Source organism: Oncorhynchus keta, chromosome 24, assembly GCF_023373465.1.
Source record: "Oncorhynchus keta strain PuntledgeMale-10-30-2019 chromosome 24, Oket_V2, whole genome shotgun sequence".
NCBI classification, from domain to species: Eukaryota; Metazoa; Chordata; class Actinopteri; order Salmoniformes; family Salmonidae; genus Oncorhynchus; species Oncorhynchus keta.
In genome coordinates this window covers 42,307,852-42,332,739 of record NC_068444.1, presented here as the reverse complement: position 1 = coordinate 42,332,739, position 24,888 = coordinate 42,307,852, and the positions used below count along the sequence as shown (strand labels likewise).

Sequence of the window (24,888 nt, the reverse complement as noted above, 5' to 3'; positions counted from 1 at the left end):
CCCACAGGACAGGAACCTGCTATCCCATGCGCAGTGCTAAATATTCCACCCTCATCCCGAGCTGATGGATCTCAGGGTCTGGTCCATGAGAGGCTCAAACTAGACTCGGTGGGCTTGCTTCCTAACGTGGTCGGCACAATTCAGGTCGCCATAGAGGTCTTCAACCTGAAGTGGAGGGTTGTTTGAGAGGTGATCTGAGAGACGTGAGTTGATCCCCTTCCAGTGTTCCATCCCTTCTGTTCTCTCCTGTTTATAGGACTTGCTCCAAAAGGGAAAGGGCTTTTCCACCGTTAAGGTCTACTTGGTGGCGATCTCAGCCTGCTATGTAGGACTTGGCTCACCCCCCTGTTCACATTTTATGAAGGGAGCAAATTCCACAAATTAACATTTAACAAGGCACACCTGTTCATTGAAATGCGTTCCAGGTGACTACCTCATGAAGCTGGTTGAGAGAATGCTAAGGGTGTGTAAAGCTGTCATCAAGGCAAAGGGTGGCCACTTTGAAGAATATACTAAGGGCTAAATAAAGGATGTGCATGATGATGATGATAGAGAGAGATTCGTCCTGGGGCTCTGTTCACAAACACCAGGACAGCAGCGCAATTAGACCCAACCAAATCATGAGAAAACAAAAAGATAATTACTTGACACACTGGAAAGAATTAACAAAAAAACAGAGCAAACTAGAATGCTATTTGGCCCTAAACAGAGAGTACACAGTTGCAGAATACCTGACCACTGTGACTGACCCAAACTTTTGACTATGTACAGACTTAGTGAGCATAGCTTTGCTATTGAGAAAGGCCGCCGTAGACAGACATGGCTCTCAAGCGAAGACAGGCTATGTGCTCACTGCCCACAAAATGAGGTGGAAACTGAGCTGCACTTCCTAACCTCCTGCCCAATGTATGACCATATTAGAGAGACATATTTCCCTCAGATTACACAGATCCACAAAGGATTCAAAAACAAATCCAATTTTGATAAACTCCCATATCTACTGGGTGAAATTCCACAGTGTGCCGTCACAGCAGCAAGATTGGTGACCTGTTGCCACAAGTAAAAGGCAACCAGTGAAGAACAAACACCATTGTAAATACAACCCATATTTATGCTTATTTATTTTCCCTTGTGTACTTTAACCATTTGTACATTGTACATTTGTAATGTCTTTATTGTTTTGAAACTTCTGTATGTGTAATGTTTACTGTTCATATTTATTGTTTGTTTCACTTTTGTATATTATCTACCTCACTTGCTTTGGCAATGTTAACACATGTTTCCCATGCCAATAAATACCCTTGAATTGAATTTAGATCCTGACCACAATGTGTACACTATTTGTTGCTCCACTTCCTTCTCTGTCTCACCCTCTCCCTCTGTTAGTCTGTTCCTCTAGGTCAGTGAACGCAAGAGAAGCGATGTGGAGACTCAGAGTTCAGCAGTAGAAGGCAGGAAGGAAGAGAAGTTAGAGAAGATAGTAGGGATAGAGATGTGGAGAGAGAAGAAGATGAGAGTAGAGGGAGAGGAACATGGAGAGGGAGAGGTTGGAGCCTACGTTTCCATGGAGTGTGTCTGCCCCAAGTCCCACCATTCACCCTTCTACCACACATCCTGGGCCTATAGTGACAGAGGCAGGGATTTTGGAGTTGTTTTTAAAAGTGGTAGGAGTATGTTTTCTTTTGTATCTGGTGTTTAAGACCATCCTGTCCGCATCCAATTCACTGAATCGTTGTCAAAGTAGGCTTCTATTTATACAATTTGTTTCAGGCCTAGTCTGTACTAAATCTTTATGAGAGAGGTTATCTCAATTTTTAAATAGTCTGAATAGATGTTTGCATTTTGCATTGTTATGGAAGCAATCCTCTTTTTTAATATAATAGCCTACTTTGTGGGGGTGCATTTAGATTTTTTTTCTCAGGATTGTTTCTTTGAATCTTTCTTGATCTAAATCTTGTTGCTGTCACGTCTACTCCTGCTCCTCCCCTCCGGCGTTCGCCGTCGCCAGTATACTAACCACCGGTCCTGGGGTCCATCATTATGCACACCTGGCACCAATCATTACACGCACCTGCACATCATCATGAGGCCCACCTGGACTCCATTACCTCCCCTATATCTTTCATTCCTTAGGTTCTTTCCCCAGTCAGTATTGTTCCTGTGTTAATGTGTACATGCTACTGTTATGTTGTCTCGTTCCATGTTTGTTTTATTAAATGTTTTACCTGCTTCTCGATTCTCAGCGTCTCCGTTACCGTTGCATTTACTGAATTGTTGCCAAATTACTATAACAGTATGACATGAATTTGTCCTTCAAATCTTATAGGGAAATTGTGTACTTAAAACAGTCTCTGAACACTTATTGTGTTTTGTATTTTCTCTCTATCTGTCTGTCTATCTAGTACTTGTTGCATTCACTGAATTGTAAAAGTAAGCTACTATTTCTACAGTTTGTGTCTGTACTAAATCTTATTGAGAGAGAAGTTATCTACATTTTGAAATGGTCTCTGAATAGTTTGCATTTTTACATTGTTACAGAAGTAAGATTCATTGTCAAATGGCCTACTTTGTGTGGGTTTTAAAATTCTTTCTGAATATTGTCCCCTGGTCACATTTTGGATAAAAAAAATATGTTTATATGTAACTAATACATATACTTGGTACATTTTGAGTGAGTAATATAGACAAATGTACTACAATTTAAATACTCCAGGGTTTTTGTTGAGTGCTAATAGTGTTTTGATAGCGAGGGTCTTTTACTCAATGGAAGACATGGATGTGGTGTCATATTAGAGAAGAGGTTGTGCCCTAAGTGAACTTGTAATTGTAACTCACTGCACTCTCTGTCAAAGGTTTTCAAGGCCTGTACGTAGACATTTGATTACTTTCTATTCCATTTTGCCAGAACATTCCCAGAAGTAATAATAAATGTGTTGTCCAACTTCAGCTCAATTTTTAAACAACCTTGTGTGGGAATGCTCTTGCACATTTTTAAGGTAATTGTTCAGGCTGTTATGTTCCAATAGGGATCTTGAATTCAAACATGCTATACTGTTTTTAGAATGTTTCTGGAGGACTACAAGGGCTGTGAACAATTTCAGAAGCCATTGTGTTCATCTTGACCAGGGCCGGTTTCCCAAAATAAATGTAAGGGTAAGTTCATCGTTAGATCCTTATTAGGAGCATCATTAAATCTCCGAACTGTTTCCCAAAACCGCCATTAACGAAGTTGCACAGAAGACAGATCATTCTCTAATACTCTTTTGTTTTCACTTTAATTCTCGATCAATAGGAAGACAAGGCATGTACTTGGGTCAGATAAGATGGAGTCCGTCTTGGGTACAAACTGGTCACAGCGTAGTCCGTGGTAACCCTCTTTACACCTGCAACAGAAAAACAACAGAAGTTAATATCTGAGGTATATGGAGGAAAAACACACTTTCATAGCATACATGTGGGTAGAGTATGTGGGCGTGAGTAATTTTACTCATTGAGCAGACACTCTTATCCAGAGCGACATAAAATCATTGCATTTAACTAAAGTAGGCAAACAAATGACATATCACGATCATTTGCAAGTTAAACCTGAGGTGAAGCCAAGGCAGATAGAATACTGGCCCACCCAATCAGGCTGGCTTTACATACGTAAAAATATTATAACAATGAAATAAATGAACTTGATTTGTTGGTTGTGCTGTCTCCATACTAATCAGAAATGTTGAACATGCAGTAGGAAGTTCTTGGGATCTAATTGGTTATATTGCAATCATATGGTTAAAATGTAATCACATGCGCATAGCCTACAGTCGGGAATGGCAAATATCAAATAGCTGATTGTCGAGTTGCATCTGCCAGTGAAAAGCACCAATAATAGGCCTTTCGCAATACTTAATCACTGGTAAAACACAAAATGCACATATATTCCTGATGATCCTTTCAATTTATTGTGTAGTCTAGTTTATTCCCATTAGTATACCAGGACTAATCTCTTGGGACCAGCGGAGACCGTTGGCCATGTCACTGATGAGTGCACATATTCACTGTCTATCATTGGGTGATTCAGTGACACTGGATGGATGTCCCTTTTCGTAGGCCTAGATTAGATAGTTGCATTCCACACAAGGTCGTTTTAATTGATTTTAGTTTTCAGTGTCCACAGAATATGCCTACCCTGTCATTTTTTGTTCTATTAAATATTCTGATAATGTCTCCAGGGATTTAAAGTGTCGTAAAATTGCATAAATTGTGTTTATAAAAGGCAAAAATAAATTTACTGAATGTGTGCAAAGAAAGGACAAGAAACACCAAACAATATTTTTGGGGACAGTGTGTTACATTATTAGCCTAATTTATGACTATCCAATCTACTCATCACATAGGCTATCTTACTTTAGTCTGCAAATGCAATGCTAGATGCATGGAATGATTTATCATAAAGGTTCATTTTTGGGTGAAAAAACAGCTCCCCAAACTTGAAACTCATGACCCGCCTATGGTGTTGTGCATTTCATTATTGTCTACTGTCAGACTCGGACAGTCGGCCTGTTTTGCCAGCTTTGTTTTGCCAGCTTTGTTGTTGTAAGAGGTAGTGTAGGTGCGCTGCCTACATGGCAATAATACAACAGACATGTTTGCAAAGGGACATTTGTGGTGTTTCTTGGTCACATGTATCCTGTGCTATATGTTGAAGGATGCAATGTAATTGCACAATTTTCCACATAAATCTGTTGGAGTATTTTTGCTGTAATGTTGGCCCAGTCATTTTTACTTAGGACTGGCCACACTGCAATTTATGCCTAAGCCACTGACTTTAACTTTCTTGAAAACAAGCTACTATCTGCCAAATCAGTGCCATAAAGGGTGGAAGAGAAGACAAGTGCAAGTGCGTATATATATCTCATCTTCAGCACAAAGGAAACAAAGGAGAGAAATAAGACATTCGAGAGGATTCAAATGAGGTTGGGGGGCAATAATACTAAGGAGGAAGGAACTAAAAGAGAGACAAAGGAGAAGAATAGGGCAACCCCACTGATAGCACAGTCCTGACAGTACTGTCATGTCCCAGTGGAGCTATTGGAAGGACTCACTCTCTTCTAGGCCTGGTTTCAAACAGTATTCATTTTCTTACACTTTAGTAGACACTGCACTTCACATGATTCAGTTTTGTGATATTTTAGGTTTTCTTCAAGCAAAGAGCCTCGAGCTAGCTATCGTTAGCTGGCTGGCCCCCTAGCGGATGTTATTATTCATTTCCCAGAGCTGTTTGCTTTTCTCATTAGAGCCTAACGTTAGGCATTTTTGGCACTTTGTTCATTGTTGTTTAATAACTAGCTAATGTTAACTGGCTGGCTAGTTTGCTAACATTACGTGACATGTGTGGTCTTATGGCTGCAGTGGCAGTATTGAGTAGCTTGGATGAAAGGTGCTCAGAGGTGCCCAGAGTAAACTGCCTGCTCCTCAGTCCCAGTTGCTACTATATGCATATTATAATTAGTATTTGATAGAAAACACTCTGTGTTTTCAGGAAGTGGGAAATCTGAGGTTGGTCGATTTTCAACCCAGACCCTATTGAATACACAGTGGGATATTGGTTATGTTGCACTTCCTAAGGCTTCCACTAGATGTGAACTGTCTTTAGAAACTTGTTTGAGGATTCTACTGTAAAGTGGGACCGAATGAGAGAGGAATGAGTCAGAGGTCTGCCAGCAGTCACGTGCTGGTCTTGCGCATTTCACATGAGAGGTAGCGGCGTTCCTTTGCTTTTCTGAAGACAAAGGAATTCTCCAGTTGGAATATTATTGAAGATGTATGTTAAAAACACCCTAAAGATTGATTCCATACACCGTTTCACAAGTTTCTACGGACTTTGACGGAACTTTTTTACATTTCGTCTTTTATCATTGTTGTTTAATTTTAACTAGCTAACGTTAGCTGGTGTCGACATTTGAGCTTTTATGTTTATTGTTGTATAGAGTAATGCAAGGAGAATTCAATATATTTCCAATGCAAGAACCCAACTGATGCCCCAGCTGTGCGTGGCTGCATCTCACTGTAGGTTATTTGTATCTCTGTTTGTTTTTGTTTACTGTTACTATAACTAGTCTAAATATCTATTGTGTCATGCCTTTATCAGTCTGATATTTGGTTTTCTAGGCCTACTTGGTACTGCTGTTTTGTGCTGTTCTCATTCACAGTTGTGTGGGTATTCTAATCCAAACTGCTATTTTTTATTTTTCTTTGCATGCTTGAATAACTAGGCTACTACGTTCGGTATTTAGTTTGCATTATTTTGGTAAGACAGCTGTGTGTACGCTATGTACAGTATTTTGTACCCTGTAGTCATTACCAAAATGGCCTTGCTTTCGTGTGTAGGTGCTGACCATTGTGCTGATACAATTCAGGCTACAGATTTTGAGCCAATCTCCACTAACTGTCATTTCAAAAGCACTCAATCAATGGTCTCTGAGTCTTTTGTGGTATAGAGTGATATAAGCAGAATTCAATATAATTCCAATGCAAAAATCCCCCAAAATTGTGCTCCTTAATCGATTTCAACTACCCGCTTAATCACTTTACCCTGGTGCTGGGTCTGCATTGGTCATAAACAATTAATGCATTAACAAGACGGATACTTTAGAACACATTTATTCTCTCTCTCCTTCAAACATGTATTTAGGACTAATGTATATTATTATTATTATTATTTGACCATGCTGGTCATTTATGAACATTTGAACTTATTGGCCATGTTCTGTTATAATCTCCACCCGGCACAGCCAGAAGAGGACTGGCCACCCCACATAGCCTGGTTCCTCTCTAGGTCTCTTCCTAGGTTTTGGCCTTTCTATGGAGTTTTTCCTAGCCACCGTGCTTCTACACCTGCATTGCTATGGGGTTTTAGGCTGGGTTTCTGTACAGCACTTTGAGATATCAGCTGATGTTCGAAGGGCTATATAAATACATTTGATTTGATTTGGATCAAACGTGTAAGAAAGTGCCATACCCACAGAAGTGCCAAACAAATCAATTGGATTCAACAATTTGATTCTGACCCAAAAACATGATCAAGTTGACAAACGGGAGGAAAAATACACTTGATAGGTGGCCAACTGTGCTCTTATTGGCTTGGGTCGAGCTCAGCCATATACACAGCCGCGACACAATACAGACCCAGCTAGAGAGCGAGCAAAGTTAGAAAGCGGATCACAGCAAAGTTGGAAATGAGCTTAAATGAGCGCTGTAAGATTTAAATGGAATTTAATGGGGTCTGATGTCTACCTATTTCTAGTCTTGTTTTGACAGGTAGACTTCCAACCTCAGCTCCTCTCAAAAGCAAGGAAATAGACCTTATAATTACTCCAAAGCTGGGTGGGTGGTTATTTATAGTCTTACAAAGCTGTACATAGTAATCTACACTGAGGCACTTAAATATTTTGTCATTTGTCTTGTCCATTCACCTTCTGAATGGCACACATACAAAATCCATAACTCAATTGTCTCAAGGCTTAAAAATCCTTCTTTAACCTGTCTCCTCCCCTTTACCCACACTGATTGTAGTACTTTTAACAAGTGACTTATGGATCATAGCTTTCACCTGGTCAGTCCATGTCATGGACAACACAGGTATCCATAATTTTTTGTATGCTCAGTGTATATTTTATACATTTGTTAATTTTACTGATAGTCACAAGCAACAACATTCTATCCACTTCCTCATTTCCATTGTCACATAGAGATGTAAGGAGTTTGCAACGTTGTATCTGTCTCGATGGCACTGACCGTGCACTCACAGACGTCATAATGGGACAAATATGTATTTATGACATGGCTGCTGAGTTTCAATGAAAGTGTTTGTCCACGTGAATGCAAAAGTGAAAGGGCATTTCAGTTGGTATGAAAAATACCTGGTACAGTATACTAAGAAGTAATGTGGATATAATGGACTCTTTCCGGTAGTTAATTCAAATAATAGCCTGGTCCCAGGCTATCTGTGTGTGCTGTTGTCACGACTCCCACTGAAGTTGGCTCCCCTGCCTGTTCGGGCGGTGCTCGGTGGTCGTCGTCACCGGCCTACTAGCCTCCACCGATCCCTTTTTCCTTTTCTGTTAGTTTAGTCTTATGAGTTGCACCTGTTCCTATTTGTGTTTTCTTGATTTGCTTACCTATTGAAGCTTGTGAAGCCCGCCCTTGTTTGTGCGGGATCATTTTCGTGTTCACGTTTTGAATCGGAGGTGTTTTTGTGCTCCGGACCGTGTTACCCTGCGCATCCTTGGGTGTGTTTTAAAGATAAGATAGATAGTTCTACATTTCCAAAGCATTTACCACAACATACTAGAGTCGGGAAGAAATATACCTCTGTGTCTGGGCATTGGAAATAGGGGTGAGGAATACTGCCAACTGGCGCGTTAATTAACAACTGAGTAAAAATAATGAAAGTGCTGAAGAGCTCAGTGACTTTCAACATGGACTGAGGATGCCACCTTTCCAGCAAGTCAGTTTGTCAAATATCTGCCCTGCTACTGTAACCGATGTGAAATTGCTAGCTAATTAGCGGGGTGAGTGCTAATAGCAAGATGCAAGTGGCTGTTCCACTGGTTGTCATAAGGTGTATGCACCAATTTGTAAGTCGCTCTGGATAAGAGCGTCTGCTAAATGACTTAAATGTAAAATGTAAATGTTTCAATCAGTGACGTCACTCGCTCTGAGACCTTGAAGTAGTTGTTCCCCTTGCTCTGCAAGAGCTGCGGCTTTTGTGGAGCGATGGGTAACAATGCTTCGAGGGTGGCTGTTGTCTATGTGTGCAGAGGGTCCCTGGTTCGAGCCCAGGTAGGGGCGAGGAGAGTGACAGACGCTATATTGTTACACTAGAGCTGTAAGTGCTGTTATGGTGATGTAAAAATGTCTAGGAGCAACGACAGCTCAGCCGTGAACTGGTAGGCCACACAAGCTAACAGAACAGGACCGCCAAGTGCTGAAGCACGTAAACATGTTTGTCCTCAGTTGCAACACTCACTACCGAGTTACAAACTTCCATGGCCGAGCAGCAGCACACAAGCCTAAGATCACCATGCGCAATGTCAAAAATCGTCTGGAGTGGTGTAAAGCGCTCCACCATTGGACCATTGCACTCCTCCTGAAACACTTATTCTGTAGTGATGAATTGCATTTCAATATCTGGCAGTCCGACGGACGGATCTGAGTTTGGCGGATGCCAGGAGAACGCTACCTGCCTGAATGCATAGTGCCAACAGTAAAGTTTGGTGGAGGAGGAATAATGGTCTAGGGCTGTTTTTCATGTTTCAGGCTTGGCCCCTTAGTTCCAGTGAAGGGACATTTTTACGCTGCAGTATACAATGACATTGTAGATGATTCTGTGCTTCCAAGATGATTCCGTGCTTCCCCAGTAAAGGGGAAGACCCTTTACTGTTTCAGCATGGCAATGCCCACGTGCACAAAGCAAGTTCTATACAGAAATGGCTTGTCAAGATTGGTGTGCAAGAACTTGACTGGCCTGCACAGAGCTCTGACCTCAACCTCATTGAACACCTTTTAATTAATTGGAATGCCGACTGCAAGCCAGGGCCAATCGCCCAACATCAGTGCTCGACCTCATTAATGCTCTTGTGGCTGAATGGAAGTCCCTGCAGCAATGTTCAAACATCTAGTGGAAAGCCTTCCCAGAAGAGTGGAGGCTGTTATATCAGGACCAACTCCATATTAATGCCCATGATTTTGGAATGTGATGTTAGATAAGCAGCATTCGTTTTCACTGTTCTAATTACATTGGTAAACAGTTTAAAATAGCAATAAGGGACCTCAGAGGTTTGTGATATATGGCCAATATACCACGGCTAAGGGCTGTATCCAGGCCGTGTTATATTAGCCGTATACCACACCCCCTCAGGCCTTATTGCTTAAATATGAGATGGGAGGAGGAATATACCCCATAGGCACTGATATATGACCAGTTTAACCACCAGAGGGAAATAACTCAAAACTGACCCTAGTTCTGTATATAGGGGGGTATTTCATTCTACTCACTGGCTTCACTGGTGTACCGGACATCCCTGCAGCCCCCACAAGGTGGTGTGGCCCACAATCTCTGGGTGCCTATGTGCCTGTCATCAGGCACAGTAACACTCCAAAAGGTAATTCATAAACCAATTTCATTTACATATGTACTAGGACTCTAAGTGTTTGTTTCTTGGGCTTCAGGGATGTGACCGAAAAAGGGCCTTAGGCCTTGAAAAAAACATTTTACTGACTGAAAGTGAAAGGGGAAATCGTAAACAAATGCTGTGGTCAAAAACGCCAAAACCTTCTTTAGTAGTTCTTTATGAGTTTTAGTGAACATATCAGAGCAACGTCAACTCACCATTATTACGACCAGGAATACGACTTTCCCGAAGCGGATCCTGTGTTTTGCCCATCCCCCAGGACAATGGATTTGATCCCAGCCGGCAATCCAATACAACGACGCCATAAAAGGGCAGACGAAGCGGTCTTCTGGTCAGGCTCCGGAGACGGGCACATCGGCCACCTCTCCCGATCATACTACTCGCCAATGTCCAGTCTCTTGACAACAAGGTTGATGAAATCCGAGTAAGGGTAGCGTTCCAGAGAGACATTAGAGACTATAACAATCTATGCTTCACTGAAACATGGCTCACTTGAGACACGCTATTGAAGTCGGTACAGCCAGCTGGTTTCTTCAAGCATCGCGCATACAGAAACAAGCATCTTTCTGGTAAGAAGAGGGGCGGGGTGGTATGCCTTATGATTAACGAGACGTGGTGTGATCATAACAACATACAGGAACTCAAGTCCTTCTGTTCACCTGATTTAGAATTCCTTACAATCAAATGTCGACCGCATTATCTACCAAGAGAATTCTCTTCGATTATAATCACAGCCGCATATATTCCCCCCCAAGCAGACACATCGATGGCCCTGAACAAACTTTATTTGACTCTATGTGAATTGGAAACCACATATCCTGAGGCTTCATTCATTGTAGCTGGGGATTTTAAAAAGGCTAATCTGAAAACAAGACACCCTAAATTCTATTAGCATATCGATTGTGCTACCAGGGCTGGTAAAACCCTGAATCATTGTTATTCTGACTTCCGCGACGCATATAAGGCCCTCCCCCACCCTCCTTTCGGAATAGCTGACCACAACTCAATTTTGTTGCTTCCAGCCTATAGACAGAAACTAAAACTGGAAGCTTCCGATCTCAGGTCTTTCAACGTTGGTCCGACCAATCTGATTCCATGCTTCAAGATTGCTTCGATCATGTGGATTGGGATATGTTCCGCATTGCGTCCAACAACAACATTGACGAATAGGCTGTTTCGGTGAGCCAGTTCATTAGCAAGTGCATTGGCGATGTCGTACCCACAGCAACTATTAAAACATTCCCAAACCAGAAACCGTGGATTGATGGCAGCATTCACGTGAAACCTAAAGCGCAAACCACTGGTTTTAACCAGGGCAAGGTGACCGGAAACATGACCGAATACAAAGAGTGTACCTATTCCCTACGCAACGCAATCAAACAAGCTAAGCGTCAGCATAGAGACAAAGTAGACTGACACAAGAGGCGTGTGTCAGGGTCTACAGTCAATCACGGATTACAAAAAGATAACCAGTCCCGTCGCGGACCAGGATGTCTTGCTCCCAGGCAGACTAAACAACCTCTGCTCGCTTTGAGCACAATACAGTGCCACTGACACGGCCCGCTACCAAAACCTGCGAACTCTCCTTCACTGCAGCCAACGTGAGTAAAATATTTAAATGTGTTAACCCTCGCAAGGCTGCAGGCCCAGGCGGCATCCCCAGACGCGTCCTCAGAGCAGAGCTGGTGAGTTTACGGACATATTCAATTAATCCTTATCCCAGTCTGCTGTTCCCACATGCTTCAAGAGGGACACCATTGTTCCTGGTACCAAGAAAGCTAAGGTAAGTGAGCTAAACGACTACCCGCCCCGTAGCACTCACTTCTGTCATCATGAAGTGCTTGGAGAGGCTAGTCAAGGACCATATCACCTCCACCCTACCTGACACCCTAGACCCACTCTAATTTGTTTACCGCCCCAATAGGTCCACAGACAACGCAATCGCAACCACACTGCACACAGCCCTAACCCATCTGGACAAGAGGATTACTTATGTGAGAATGCTGTTCATCGACAACAACTCAACATTTAGTTGACACCATAGTACCCTCCGAACTCGTCATCAAGCTCGAGACCCTGGGTCTCAACCCCGCCCTGTGCAACTGGGTACTGGACTTCTTGACGGGCCGCCCCCAGGTGGTGAGGGTAGGCTAACAACATCTTCACCCTGCTGATCCTCAACTGGGGCCCCACAAGGGTGCGTTCTGAGCCCTCTCCTGTACTCCTTGTTCACCTACGACTGCGTGGCCATTCACGCCTCCAACTCAATATCAAGTTTGTAGACAACACTTCAGTGGTAGGCTTGATTACCAACAACGACGAAACGGGCTACAGGGAGGAGATGAGGGCCCTCGGAGTGTGGTGTCAGAAAAATAACCTCACACTCAACGTCAACAAAACAAAGGAGATAATCGTGGACTTCAGGAAGCAGCAGAGGGAGCACCCCCCTATCCACATAGATGGGACAGAAGTGGAGAGGGTAGATAGTTAAGTTCATCGGTGTACACATCACGGAAAAAAACTGAAATAGTCCACCCACATAGACAGCATGCTGAAGAAGGCGCAGGCAGCATCAACCTCAGGAGGCTGAAGAAATTTGGCTTGTCACCAAAAGCACTCACTTTTACAGATGCACAATCGAGAGCATCCTGTCGGGCTGTATCACCGCCTGGTACGGCAACTGCTCCGCCCACAACCGTAAGGCTCTCCAGAGGCTAGTGAAGTCTGCACAACGCATCACCGGGGGAAACTACCTGCCCTCCAGGACACCTACACCACCCGATGTCACAGGAAGGCCATAAAGTTCATCGAGGACAACAACCACCCGAGCAACTGCCTGTTCACCCCGCTATCATCCAGAAGGCGAGGTCATTACAAGTGCATCAAAGCAGCGACCGAGAGACTGAAAAACAGCTTCTATCTCAAGGCCATCAGACTGTTAAACAGCCACCACTAACATTGAATGGCTGCTGCCATACGTGTAAAAAATGAATCACTAGCCACTTTAAACAATGCCACTTAATATAATGTTTACATACCCTACATTACTCATCTCAAATGTATATGCTGTACTCTATACCACCTACTGCATCTTGCCATCTTTAAGTAATACATGTATCACTAGCCACTTCAAACAATGCCACTTCATATAATGTTTACATACCCTACATTACTCATCTCATATGTATATACTGTACTCAATACCATCTACTGCATCTTGCCTATGTCGTTCTGTACCATAACTCATTCATATATCTTTATGTACATATTATTCATCCTTTTACACTTGTGTGTATAAGGTAGCTGTTGTGCAATTGTTAGGTTAGATTACTTGTTGGTTATTACTCCATTGTCGGAACTAGAATCACAATCATTTCGCTACACTCGCATTAACATCTGCTAACCATGTGTATGTGACAAATAAAAATGGATTTGATTTGAGTTACAGTGTAAAAACAGCTTGATTGCGGTGGCAGCACCAGAGAAACTGGGCAGAAAGAAGTGGTGCTTCAAATATAGCAGTCTCATTCACCTCAATTGCCGGCCTCAACACGTTACGGAAAGAGATTAACTGAATAGGAAGCTCTGGGGATACTAGACAGCCAATAAATTGGCAGATGAAAACATATAATCTTTAGCAGACAACAGTTCTTGAGGGCTTGAACAAAAAAAGTGATTTTCGATTTAATGTCTACTGGTGAACTGGAAATTGAGTTGTGTGGTTGGAATATCAACAGTCCCTTATCTCTGGTATATCTTGGCATGCATCATTCAAGATTAAGTTTAAATTGTATGCAGCGCAATGGATAAATAATGCACAATGTTTCAGGAAAGTCTGTGTTGGCAATACTCAGTAGAGAAAACAGTCTGGACCAAGCTGGACCAACAGGCCATGATGAAAACATTTGCACACAAAAATGCAAGGAGATGCAGTAGGATACTGTAGGCCTCTATGTAGAAATAAAAGAGAAAGACAAGCACAGAAGCAGAGACACTTTTTCTAAGAGAAAGAGGACTTCAGGCGACTTTTAATTTGATGTAATTTACCTTGAATATTGCAGCCCTTTTGTGTAGGCTATTATTTCCCAGACACAACCGTCTGAGTTCAACAATAAAGTGGCTGAATTCATCCTCAAACCAACTTATTTTTTCCTCATTGTTAGGTTATTTGATGTGTAATTTTTTATAAAATGTTCATAAATAGCAGGTAAATAACAGCTTAATACGGTATGTACTAAGTTACACTGCACAATGAAACAATTCCTGGTAAGCTAGAGTTTAGGGTGGACTGACTGTATTCTTTGTCATTAAAAGATTAAAAGACTGACTGGTTTTACATATTTATGTTGTTTTTCGAATGCACAGATCGCTTTGTATATTCTGAAAGAAACTATCGGTAGTTTGAAAATGTGGCATCATATTTCTGTCATACTGCTTTGTTGACAACTCAAATCTCCTCATGCACTGGGTATTCAGCCAAACAGCGGCCACTCGCTAAATACCAAAAGTCACACTTTTCCCTATGCCCTCATCAAAAGTAGTGCACTATATTGGGAATAGGGTGCCATTTGGAATGCATCCCCAGTCTTCCTTAAAAATATATATATTTAAAAAAATAAACATTTTATGTGTTATTTCTAACATAAATTAGGGGTGGTTTATTACATACAACCGGAAATAACTTTTGGACATCAGAGTGACGGTAACTCACCAGCATTACAACCAGGAATACAACTTTCACGAATTGTATCCTTTGTTTTCTACCCCTCCAGGGAATTGAACTGATACCAGAGGCTGATCCAAAACACCGCCAGCGAAGAAGAGGTATTCAGAGTGGACTCCTAGTTCGACTCAGGACACACGCACACCACCCACCGCTTCCGAGTATATTACTCACTAATGTTCAGTCTCTGCATAATAAAGTTGACGAGCTCAGGGCTAGGATCTCCTTCCAGAGAGACATCCGGGATTGTAACATACTATGTTTCAGGGAAACATGGCTCTCTCAGGATATAGGGTCTGAGCCCATAAAGCCAGTTGGTTTCTCAGTTCATTGCGAGGACAGGAGTAAAGATCTCTCCGGGAGGAAAAATTGAGGGGGTGTATGTTTCATGACTAACTACTCATGGTGTGATTGCGAAAACATACAGAAACTCAAGTCCTTTTGTTCACTCGACCTAGAACACCTCACAATCAAATACTGACCATATTACCGCCCAAGATAATTATGTTCGGTTATAGTCACAGTCGTGTATTTTCCCCCTCAAGCCGATACCATGACAGCTCTCAAAGAACTACACTGGACTCTATGCAAACTGGAAACCACATATCCCGAGGTCACATTTATTGTAGGGATTTTAACAAAACCAATCTGAGAAAACCGCTACTGACGTTCTACCGACACATTGACTGTAGAACTTGCTCTGAGAAAACATTGGACCACTGCTTTTTTCAACTTTCGAAATGCCTACAAGGCCCTCCCCCCTTCGGCAAATCTGATCACGACTCCATTTGCTTCTCCCTTCCTATAGGCAGAAAGTACCCGTGCTACAGACTATTCAACGCTGGTCTGATCCATGCCTCAAGATTGTTTTGAACACGCGGACTGGGATATGTTCCGGGTAACCTCTGAAAATAATATTGAGGAATATACGGTGACTGAGTTTATCAGGAAATATATAGCGATGTTTTACTCACTGTGACTATTAAAACCTACCCAAACCAGAAACTTTGGATAGATGGAAGCATTCTCGCAAAACTGAAATCGCAAACCACCACATTTAACAATGGAAAGGTGACTGGGAATATGGTTGAATACAAACATTGTAGTTATTCCGTAAGGCAATCAAACAGGTAAAATGTCAGTACAGAGACAAAGTGGAGTTGCAATTCATCGGTTCAGACACAGGTCTTACAGTGGGTATAGAAAGTCACCACCCCCTTTCAAAAGGTTCACCTTTTGTTGCCTTACAGCCTGAAATGAAAACACATACAATTTAAACTTTTTCTGGCTTTATTTACACACAGTAAGTGAACCATTTAAAAAAAAACTCATTGCAAGTAAAACAGTAAAATTCCCTATTTGGAAAAGTGACCCCCCCTTAGAATTGCAAACTTCCTGCGATATATCCAATCACCTTCCAGATCACAAATAAATCAATTGTAGTGACTTTGATTAGTTCAGAAAAAGCTCCACTGCTTAGTAGTGCAATTCAAAGCAAAGAATCTAATATGGGCCAAAATGGATTTTCAAAGGATCTACGAGATAAAGTTGTGGAAAGGCACAAGTCAGGGGATGGACCCCTCGGAGAACAGTTAAGACCATTATTAAGAAGTGGAAGGCTTATGGCACCACCCAGACCCTGCATAGATCAGGCCGTCCCTCCAAACTGGATGACCGGGCAAGGAGGAGACTGATCAGAGGCTACCAAGAATCCAATGGCGACTTTGAAGGAGCTTCAGGAATTTATGGCAAAGACTGGGCAATGTGTGCATGTGACCACAATATCACAAGCACTCCACAAATCTGGGTTCTATGGGAATGGGGCAAGAAAAAAAACAGTCCTCAATAAAAGCCACATCAAGTCTCATTTGAGCTTTAGTAAAAAGCACATTGTAGATTCCGAGGCCAGGTGGCAAAAGGTGCTGAGGTCAGATGAGACCAAATTGAACTTTTTGGCCTAAAATCAAAACAATATGTCTGGCGAAAACCCAATACATCTTTCCACACAAAATACCTCATACCTACAGTAAAGCATGGCGGTGGCAGCACTTGTCAGGATAGAAGGGAACATAGATAGTGCAAAATACCTGCCAGGAAGATGAAAATGGGAAATGGTTCAACATGACAATGACCCAAAGCACACCAACAAAGCAACCGTACAGTGGCTGAAGGACAAGGAAGTGAATGTCCTTGAGTGGCCTAGTCAGAGCGCCGACCTAAATCCCATTGAGAATCTGTGGAATGACTTGAAAAGTGCGGTCCAAGAGCGTTCACCATGCAATATGATTTTGTTTTAACAATTCTGCAAGGAAGAATGGGCAAATATTGCACAGTCTGGTTGTGCGAAGTTGGTAGAATCGTATTCAAAGAGACTCATGGCTGTAATTCAAGCAAAATGTGGTTGCACCAAGTTAATAAATGGCGAGCTTGCCAGGAGTGGCTACAATGGACCAATAAATTATGGAAAGTCTTCGGCTTCAGACGGGTCTATCTGGACGAATTACACAAACCTTAAGAAGGTAAGCAATGTTCTTACTTATAGTATAAAGTTTTTGGTTCGTTTCGAGAGCAGTAGATCACCAAGTAGGTCTCTCCAAATTGAACGTACTAAAGGAGAGCTTTTGAATTGAATGAATGCATGCAAAATAATGAAAGAAATGCTTTGGGGGTTACAATAGTTAACAGATAATATTTGTGTGGACCACTGTGGATTGGGAGTTGTGTGCTTCATCTGTTTTGGATGGTTCAGTTGAGTGGGTTAATTCTCTTGTTTTATGGGAGTTCAAAAAGTGTGTAAAAGTGAGTGTGGAAGTTCTCTGCTGTTGGTGGACAGGGGGTCACACACCTCTCCTGGACCGTTGCTTCGGTGCGGCCTGGCAGAGGGGACTTGCCCAGTCTCCGCTGAAGCAAGAATAAGTGTGAAAGTGAGTGTGAAAACTTTCTGTCCTTGGTGGGGAAAGGATTGCACACCTCTCCTGGACCTTCACTTGAGTGTGACCTGGTAGGGAGGATGCACCCGGTCTCACACTAAAGAAGGAAATTGTGAATGGTGCACGAATGTCTATTGAAGTATTAAGAATAAAAAGCTATAAGCTGCCAAGTGGTCTAGAAATAAGGCAAACAAGAATAAAAAGGCAATTTATGAGGCTAACTACAAAAAGGCGGTGGCAAACAGGAGGAATAAGTGTACTATGAGAAAAACGAACACACACATTTAAAATAACAGAAATTTGGCTAGGAGAGTCAAGAATGTGGATAAATTACCAGTAGAAAAGTAAATAGCACGATAAAACGAAACTAGAGATCAAAGAATAATACGGATATTATAAGAGGCTAAAGGAATAACCAGACAACAAATTTAAAAAATGTAAATAGAAATATCAGTGGCCCTAAGATAGGTAAGGAAGATAATAAATAAAAGAGAAGCAATACTAAAAACACAAACTGTCACCAGACTAACATTAAAACTTCTTGGTGACAGGGGGGCACTATTGAGTAGCTTGGATGAATAAGGTGCCCAGAGTAAACTGCCTGCTACTCTGTCCCAGATGCTAATATATGTATATTATTAGTAGTATTGGATAGAAAACACTCTGAAGTTTCCAAAACGGTTTGAATAAACTCTGTGAGTATAACATAACTCATATGGCAGACCAAAACCTGAGAAGAAATACAAATAGGAAGTGAGAAATCGATTTTCAAAACAGTGCCTATAAAAATCCCTGAAAGTTATGGATGTGCTTGCACTTCCTAGGGCTTCCACTAGATGTCCTCGTCTTTAGATCCTAGTTTTAAGATTCTACTATAAAAGGAGGGGCTCATAGGAGCTCTTTAGGTGAGTGGTCTGGCAGAGAGCCTCGGTCTCATGACGCGCGCTCCCGACAGAGTATGCTCTCGATCCAATGCTTTTCTTCAGACAATGAAATTCTCCAGTTGGACCCTTATTGATGATTTAAGTTAAAAACATCCTAAAGATTGATTACAAACATCATTTGACTTGTTTCTACGACCTGTAACGGAACTTTTTGAGTTTTTGTCTGGAGGAAGTGCTCGCTCCTCATGAAGATGGAATACTAGGCTTAACACGCTAAGTGGCTAAATGATAGGCTTTATGGTACAAATCAGTCATTTATTGTCACACTGGGATTCCTGGGAGTGTCTTTTGATGAAGATCATCAAAGATAAGTGAACATTTATAGTGTTTTTTCTAACTAATGTTGATGCCAAAATGGCGGCTATTTCTTTGGCTGAAATGGGTACTGAGCGCCCTTCTCAGATTATGCTTTTTCCGTAAAGTTTTTTTGAAATCTGACACAGCCGTTGCATAGAGGATAATTCTATCTTTAATTCTGTGAATAACACTTGCATCTTTTATCAATGTTTATGAGTATTTCTGCAATATCACCGGATATTTTGGATCAAAACATTACTGCACGTAACACACCAATGTAAACTGAGATTTTGGGATATAAATATGCACATTATCGAACAAAACATACATGTATTGTGTAACATGATGTCCTATGAGTGTCATCTGATGAAGATCATCAAAGGTTAGCGATTCATTTTATCTATATTTCTGCTTTTTGTGACTCCTTTCTTTGGCTGGAAAATGGCTGTGTGTTTTTGTGACTTGACTCTGACCTAACATAATCATATGTTGTGATTTCGCTGTAAAGCATTTTTGAAATCGGACACCACAGGTAGATTAACTTCTTGACGCTACCCATCCCATAAGCATGTCCCAGTTTAGGTTACCTAGTAGCACGAGCTGAGAAGATAGATGGGGGCAATCAATTCACATATGGTATCGAGGGCACAGCTGGGGACAGAGAGAGGTCTATACCAAGCGGCAAACGTGAGAGACTTGTTTCTGGAAAGGTGCATTTTTAGAAGTAGAAGCTCGAAATGTTTGGGTGCAGACTTGGAGAGTAATACAGAACTCTGCAGGCTATCTTTGCAGTAGATTGCAACACCGTCCCCTTGGCGGAAAATGTTATAGTTAGCAATGGAGATTTCAAGGTTTTTGGTGGTTTTCCTAAGCCAGGATTCAGACACGGCTAAGACATCCGGGTTAGCAGAGTGTGCTAAAGCAGTAAGTAAAACAAACTTTGGGAGTAGGCTTCTAATGTTATCATGCATGAAACAAAGGCTTTTACGGTTACAGAAGTCAACAAATGAGAGCACCTGGGGAGTGGGAGTGGAGCTAGGCACTGTAGGGCCTGGATTAACCTCTACATCACCAGAGGAACAGAGGAGAAGTAGGATAAGGGTACGGCTAAAGGCTATACGAACTGGCCGTCTAGCACGTTCGGAACAGAGAATAAAAGGAGTAGGTTTCTGGGCACGAGAGTATAGATTCAAGGCATAGTGTACAGACAAAGGTAAGGTAGGATGTGAGTACATTGGAGGTAAACCTAGGCATTGAGTAATGATCAGAGAGATATAGTCTCTAGAGACGTTTAAACCAGGTGATGTCATCGCATATGTAGGAGGTGGGATAACATGGTTGGTTAATGAGCAGGGCTAGAGGCTCTACAGTGAGATAAGACAGTAATCACTAACCAGAACATTAATGGACGAGACATATTGATATTAGAGAGAGGCATGCGTAGCCAAGTGAACATATGGGTCCACAGCGATTCAGACATTTAGCAGTCCGATGCTAACAGTTAGTAGGCCAGGTCTAAACAAGCTAGCAGTTAGCAGACCGGGTTAGCAAGCAAGCAGTTACCAGGGGCTAGCAGTTAGCAGACCGGGGCAGGCAAGCATGGAGTTACCAGGGGCTAGCAGTTAGCAGACCGGGGCAGGCAAGCTTGCAGTTAGTAGACTGGGGATAGCAAGTTAGCCTTTGGGGGACGTCGCGATGGGGGTAAGTCTGTGCTTGCCTCTTTGTGCGGTGACGTCGATAGACCAGTCGTGAAGTTAGTAGGGTTCCAAGTAGCTCTAGGTAGCCGGCCTAGCACGGCCTAGCACGCTGGAGGGGCCTGTTGGAATCCTCGGGCAGGTTATGTCGGTATTCCAATTGCAGAGGATCGGCGGGGTTCCGTGCCTCGTACCGGCAGTAGAAAGAGTCCGGATATTGTAGCCCAGGAGTGAGCCGGGAGATGGGTCTAGCATGGGCTAGCCCCAGGCTAGTTGTTGCTAGCTCCGGGATGGAAACATTAGCCAGGAATAGTCAACCCGGGTTGCGGTTAGTTAGCTGTGATGATCCAGATGAAAAGGTTCAGAGTTTGTGGTAGGAATTCAGAAATATGGAGAGAAAAATAGGTCCGTTATGCTCTGGTTTGAAACGCAAGATATGCAAAATATGCAGTGGTAAGAAAACAAGTAAAATAATTTGCAGAGGAAAAACTAGAATACTGTCCACAACCATGTTTAGCTTATTTGGTAGAACTAAAAGCTCTTACTGCAGCATGCGTTTTAGGAAAAGGGAAAACAGTAAACATATATACTGACTCAGTATGCCACTTATTTGGAGCTGTGTGGAAACAAAGAGGATTTAAGAAAAGTGATGGAACACCCATACAACATCACTAACACATTTTAAAATGAATGACGGCATTGATGTATCCTAGAAAGCTAGCGATAATAACATGCCAAACACACAAAAAGGAAATTACTTTGCCGTTAAAGGATATAATGCAAAAAAGACATCTAAATGTACCATTCCAATTTTAACAGCCCCAATCGTTATCATTGAATCCACACCTCAGCCAGATGATATCATTAAGATGCAGGAACGAGCCAGACCTTATGAGAAATCCATGTGGCACCAAAGGGTGGAAACCAAAGATAGCAGGGGATTATGGAGAACCCATAAAGGGACCATAGAGGCACCTGCTACATTGCTTAATTTGCTTATTACTGATGTGCATGGTTTGAACCCATGCGCTAGGGGCGAAGTGGTAAGAACATTTTTAAAGCAAGGCTACTGGTCACTATACCTATAGGCACTGGTGGATGAGGCATTAGTAAAGTGTGAAATATGTGCACAAAACAATGTACGAAAAGGGATAACCACACCCATAGCCCATATACCAGTCCCAGGAGGACCAATCTGACACCTAGTGATGGACTGTGTGGATATGATAAGGATGGTAAATGGCAAGAGATACATGCTGGTTATCATAGACAGATTCAGCATATGGGTAGAAGCAGTATCATCAGCAGATCAGGGATCAGGAACAGTGATACAATTCTTAACCAGAGAAGTAATATCCAGGTTTGGAATACCAACAGAAATTAGTTCAGACAATGGATTAGCATGTATTCAATTGACAGTAAAACAGATAATACCGCAGCTAAGGATTAAGCAAAGGCTGGGATGTGTTTATCACCCCCAGTCACAAGGAATGGTAGAAAGGATACATGGTACTCTTAAGGCTAAGATAAATAAGATTTGTGCTAGTTGCAAGGCTTAATTGGGTGGGTGCACTACCACTTGCTCTAATGAGGTACCGCGTGCAAACTAACAGAAATATGTATCTAACACCACACGAAATGCTTACGGGTCGACCCATGACAGCGCCAGCTCTAAGAGGGCCCTATAAAGGTCCCCCATTGGAACAATTAGAAATGGATTCAAAAGCATATATGAGACAACTTTAGGACCGTCCCTTCCAAAGTAAAAAAAAAAAGATTTATAGCAGACATTTTCTGGATGTGTGTAATGAACAAACTCTTAAATGTTTTACCAGAGAGACAGGCTGGACTATGTGCTTTGGCTAGAGCAATACAACAGGTGACCATTGTAAAATCCTAACAAGAGCATACTAAAAAATATAGAAAAAAAAGAGCCTATGAACATGATCCATAAGTATATTTAGATTCAATAGGACAGCCTAGAGGATTTCCTAATGAATAAGAGATGAGAGATGAGATTAAATCAGGATTTGAAACAGTATTCCTGTGGATATCACCGAACAAGAACTTACAATGGATAAATTACATTTACTATAACCAACAAAGATTCATTAACTACGCAGACTCTGCATTGACAGCTTTGGGAGAAGTAGTACAGGCCACTAGCAAAATTACATGGCAGAACAGGTAGGCTTTGAATTGGCTCTTAGCAGAGAAACGTGGAGTTTGCATCATGTTCGGAGAAGAATGTTGCACCTTCATTCCCAACAACACGGCCCCATATGGATCATTTATAGAAGCTATGACCTAACTGAAAGTATTATGGCAGGAAGTAAAGGACAATGCTGGATTTGATACCCACGTTGAGACTGGTTGGATTTAACTTTGGGAAAATGGGGAGCAATGTTTACAAATATTGCTATCATGATAGGTGTTGCACTGGTGGTCATGGGAATTGTTTTTTTGTGGTGTATTACCTTTGCTGAAATCTCACCTGATACAAACCACTGTAAAACAAATGGGAACGGACGTTTATGAACCACCTGTAGTAGTGAACCCTGTGCCTGGGGCTCCTGGACAATATACGGATAGATATGGAAAAACATGCAATGCTAAAGGAGTACCATTGGACTATCCTTTTGGAAACCTAGAATATTTAAAAAAAAATGTACCTTTATTTAACTAGGCAAGTTAGTTAAGAACAAATTCTTATTTTCAATGACGGCCTAGGAACTGTGGGTTAACTGCCTGTTCAGGGGCAGAACGACAGATTTGTACCTTGTCAGCTCGGGGGTTTGAACTTGCAACCTTCCGGTTACTAGAAGGTTACTAACCACTAGGCTATCCTGTCACCCTGGAGTAAGACCAGGAGGGGGGTGGGCTTGCCATGACTATCAGGATCAACAAAGGTTGCTGGGAATTGGACTAGATAGAGATCTCCCTGACCTTTACCCAGTACCAAACTATGGTGGAGATGATGTACCTTCTCATGTACACAAACCATTCCCAAAATGCGGTTTGTGCAAATGGTGCAAACTAGATGATGTGAATCTTGGACATGTTCATCATGCTGACCCGATTTTCTGTGCCATGTGCAAAGGGGGGACTGCCTCTTACGTTGGGATAACAAATGTGTTTAAAGGATACACATAGTATAACAGAATATACGTAATCATGTACTCAATGTTAAAGGGATATAACCATGTAATCAATGCTAAGAGTATATAACCATGTACTCAATGTAACAGTTGCTGAATGATGTTAGACATTCTGAATATCTGTTCGCCTAGACATGTATGTGACATAGGGTTTTCCAGTTAGAAGAGTCCACGGACCAGGCCCTTAATTCTCTAACAGGTTTTTTCAATTATGACCAAACAGCTGTTAGAGAGGTGTCTGTGAGTGAGGGCCTTATGTTTAGGTGTCATATTGAGAACAATGTTATAAGAGTTTGAGGTTTAATTTATTCTTTTTTATGTTTTTCTTATATTCAACATAACAGAGAAAACTTCAGGCAAGGCAAATAAATACATGCACATGCTTATACTTGCAAGGTATGTTAAAGGACAATTGGCTTGAGGATGGATCTTTTACTTATTTGCAGCTATTTGTGAAAGGAGATGTTTGGTCCTGATTGATTCCCCAGTATGAATGAGAAAGAGGTGCAAAGGTTGATAAGGAGAAACGGGAGGCAGATTGCCTACATAGCAATACAGAAGGTGCTTCTCCTTCTCACTTGTACTAGATCAAATTCAAGGGTTGGGACTTATTAAGTTCCAAAGGGGGGAATATATGGTGATTTTTCAGTAGCATATTGTGAAATAATAATGTAATTAAACAGAATCCTTAAAAGGTGTAAAGGAACCTGTAACCACACCTGTGTAGCATAAGAAAAGGCAATATACAAAATAAATAGACACACATTGTAATCCAGATGCATTCCCTGATAAGAAGTGTCATAATATAATGAATGTTCTTATGACTATAGCCTGGTGGGTGCTGATATAATCTATATAATGAATGTTCTTATGACTATAGCCTGGTGGGTGCTGATATAAACTGTATAATGAATGTACTTATGACTATAGCCTGGTGGGTGCTGATATAAACTGTATAATGAAT

The 24,888-nt window shown here is 41.8% G+C and overlaps 1 protein-coding gene across 1 annotated transcript in view; it reads right to left on the bottom strand.

Annotated features, from left to right (window-relative positions):
• The window catches only part of LOC118357574 (pro-neuregulin-3, membrane-bound isoform-like), a 275,876-nt gene that overhangs the window by 120,958 nt on the left and 130,030 nt on the right, over positions 1–24,888 (bottom strand). Inside the window, exon 3 of the mRNA XM_035734822.2 lies at positions 3,310–3,383. Coding sequence (XP_035590715.1) covers positions 3,310–3,383 — 74 coding nt within the window. The remainder of the gene's footprint in view (positions 1–3,309; positions 3,384–24,888) is intronic.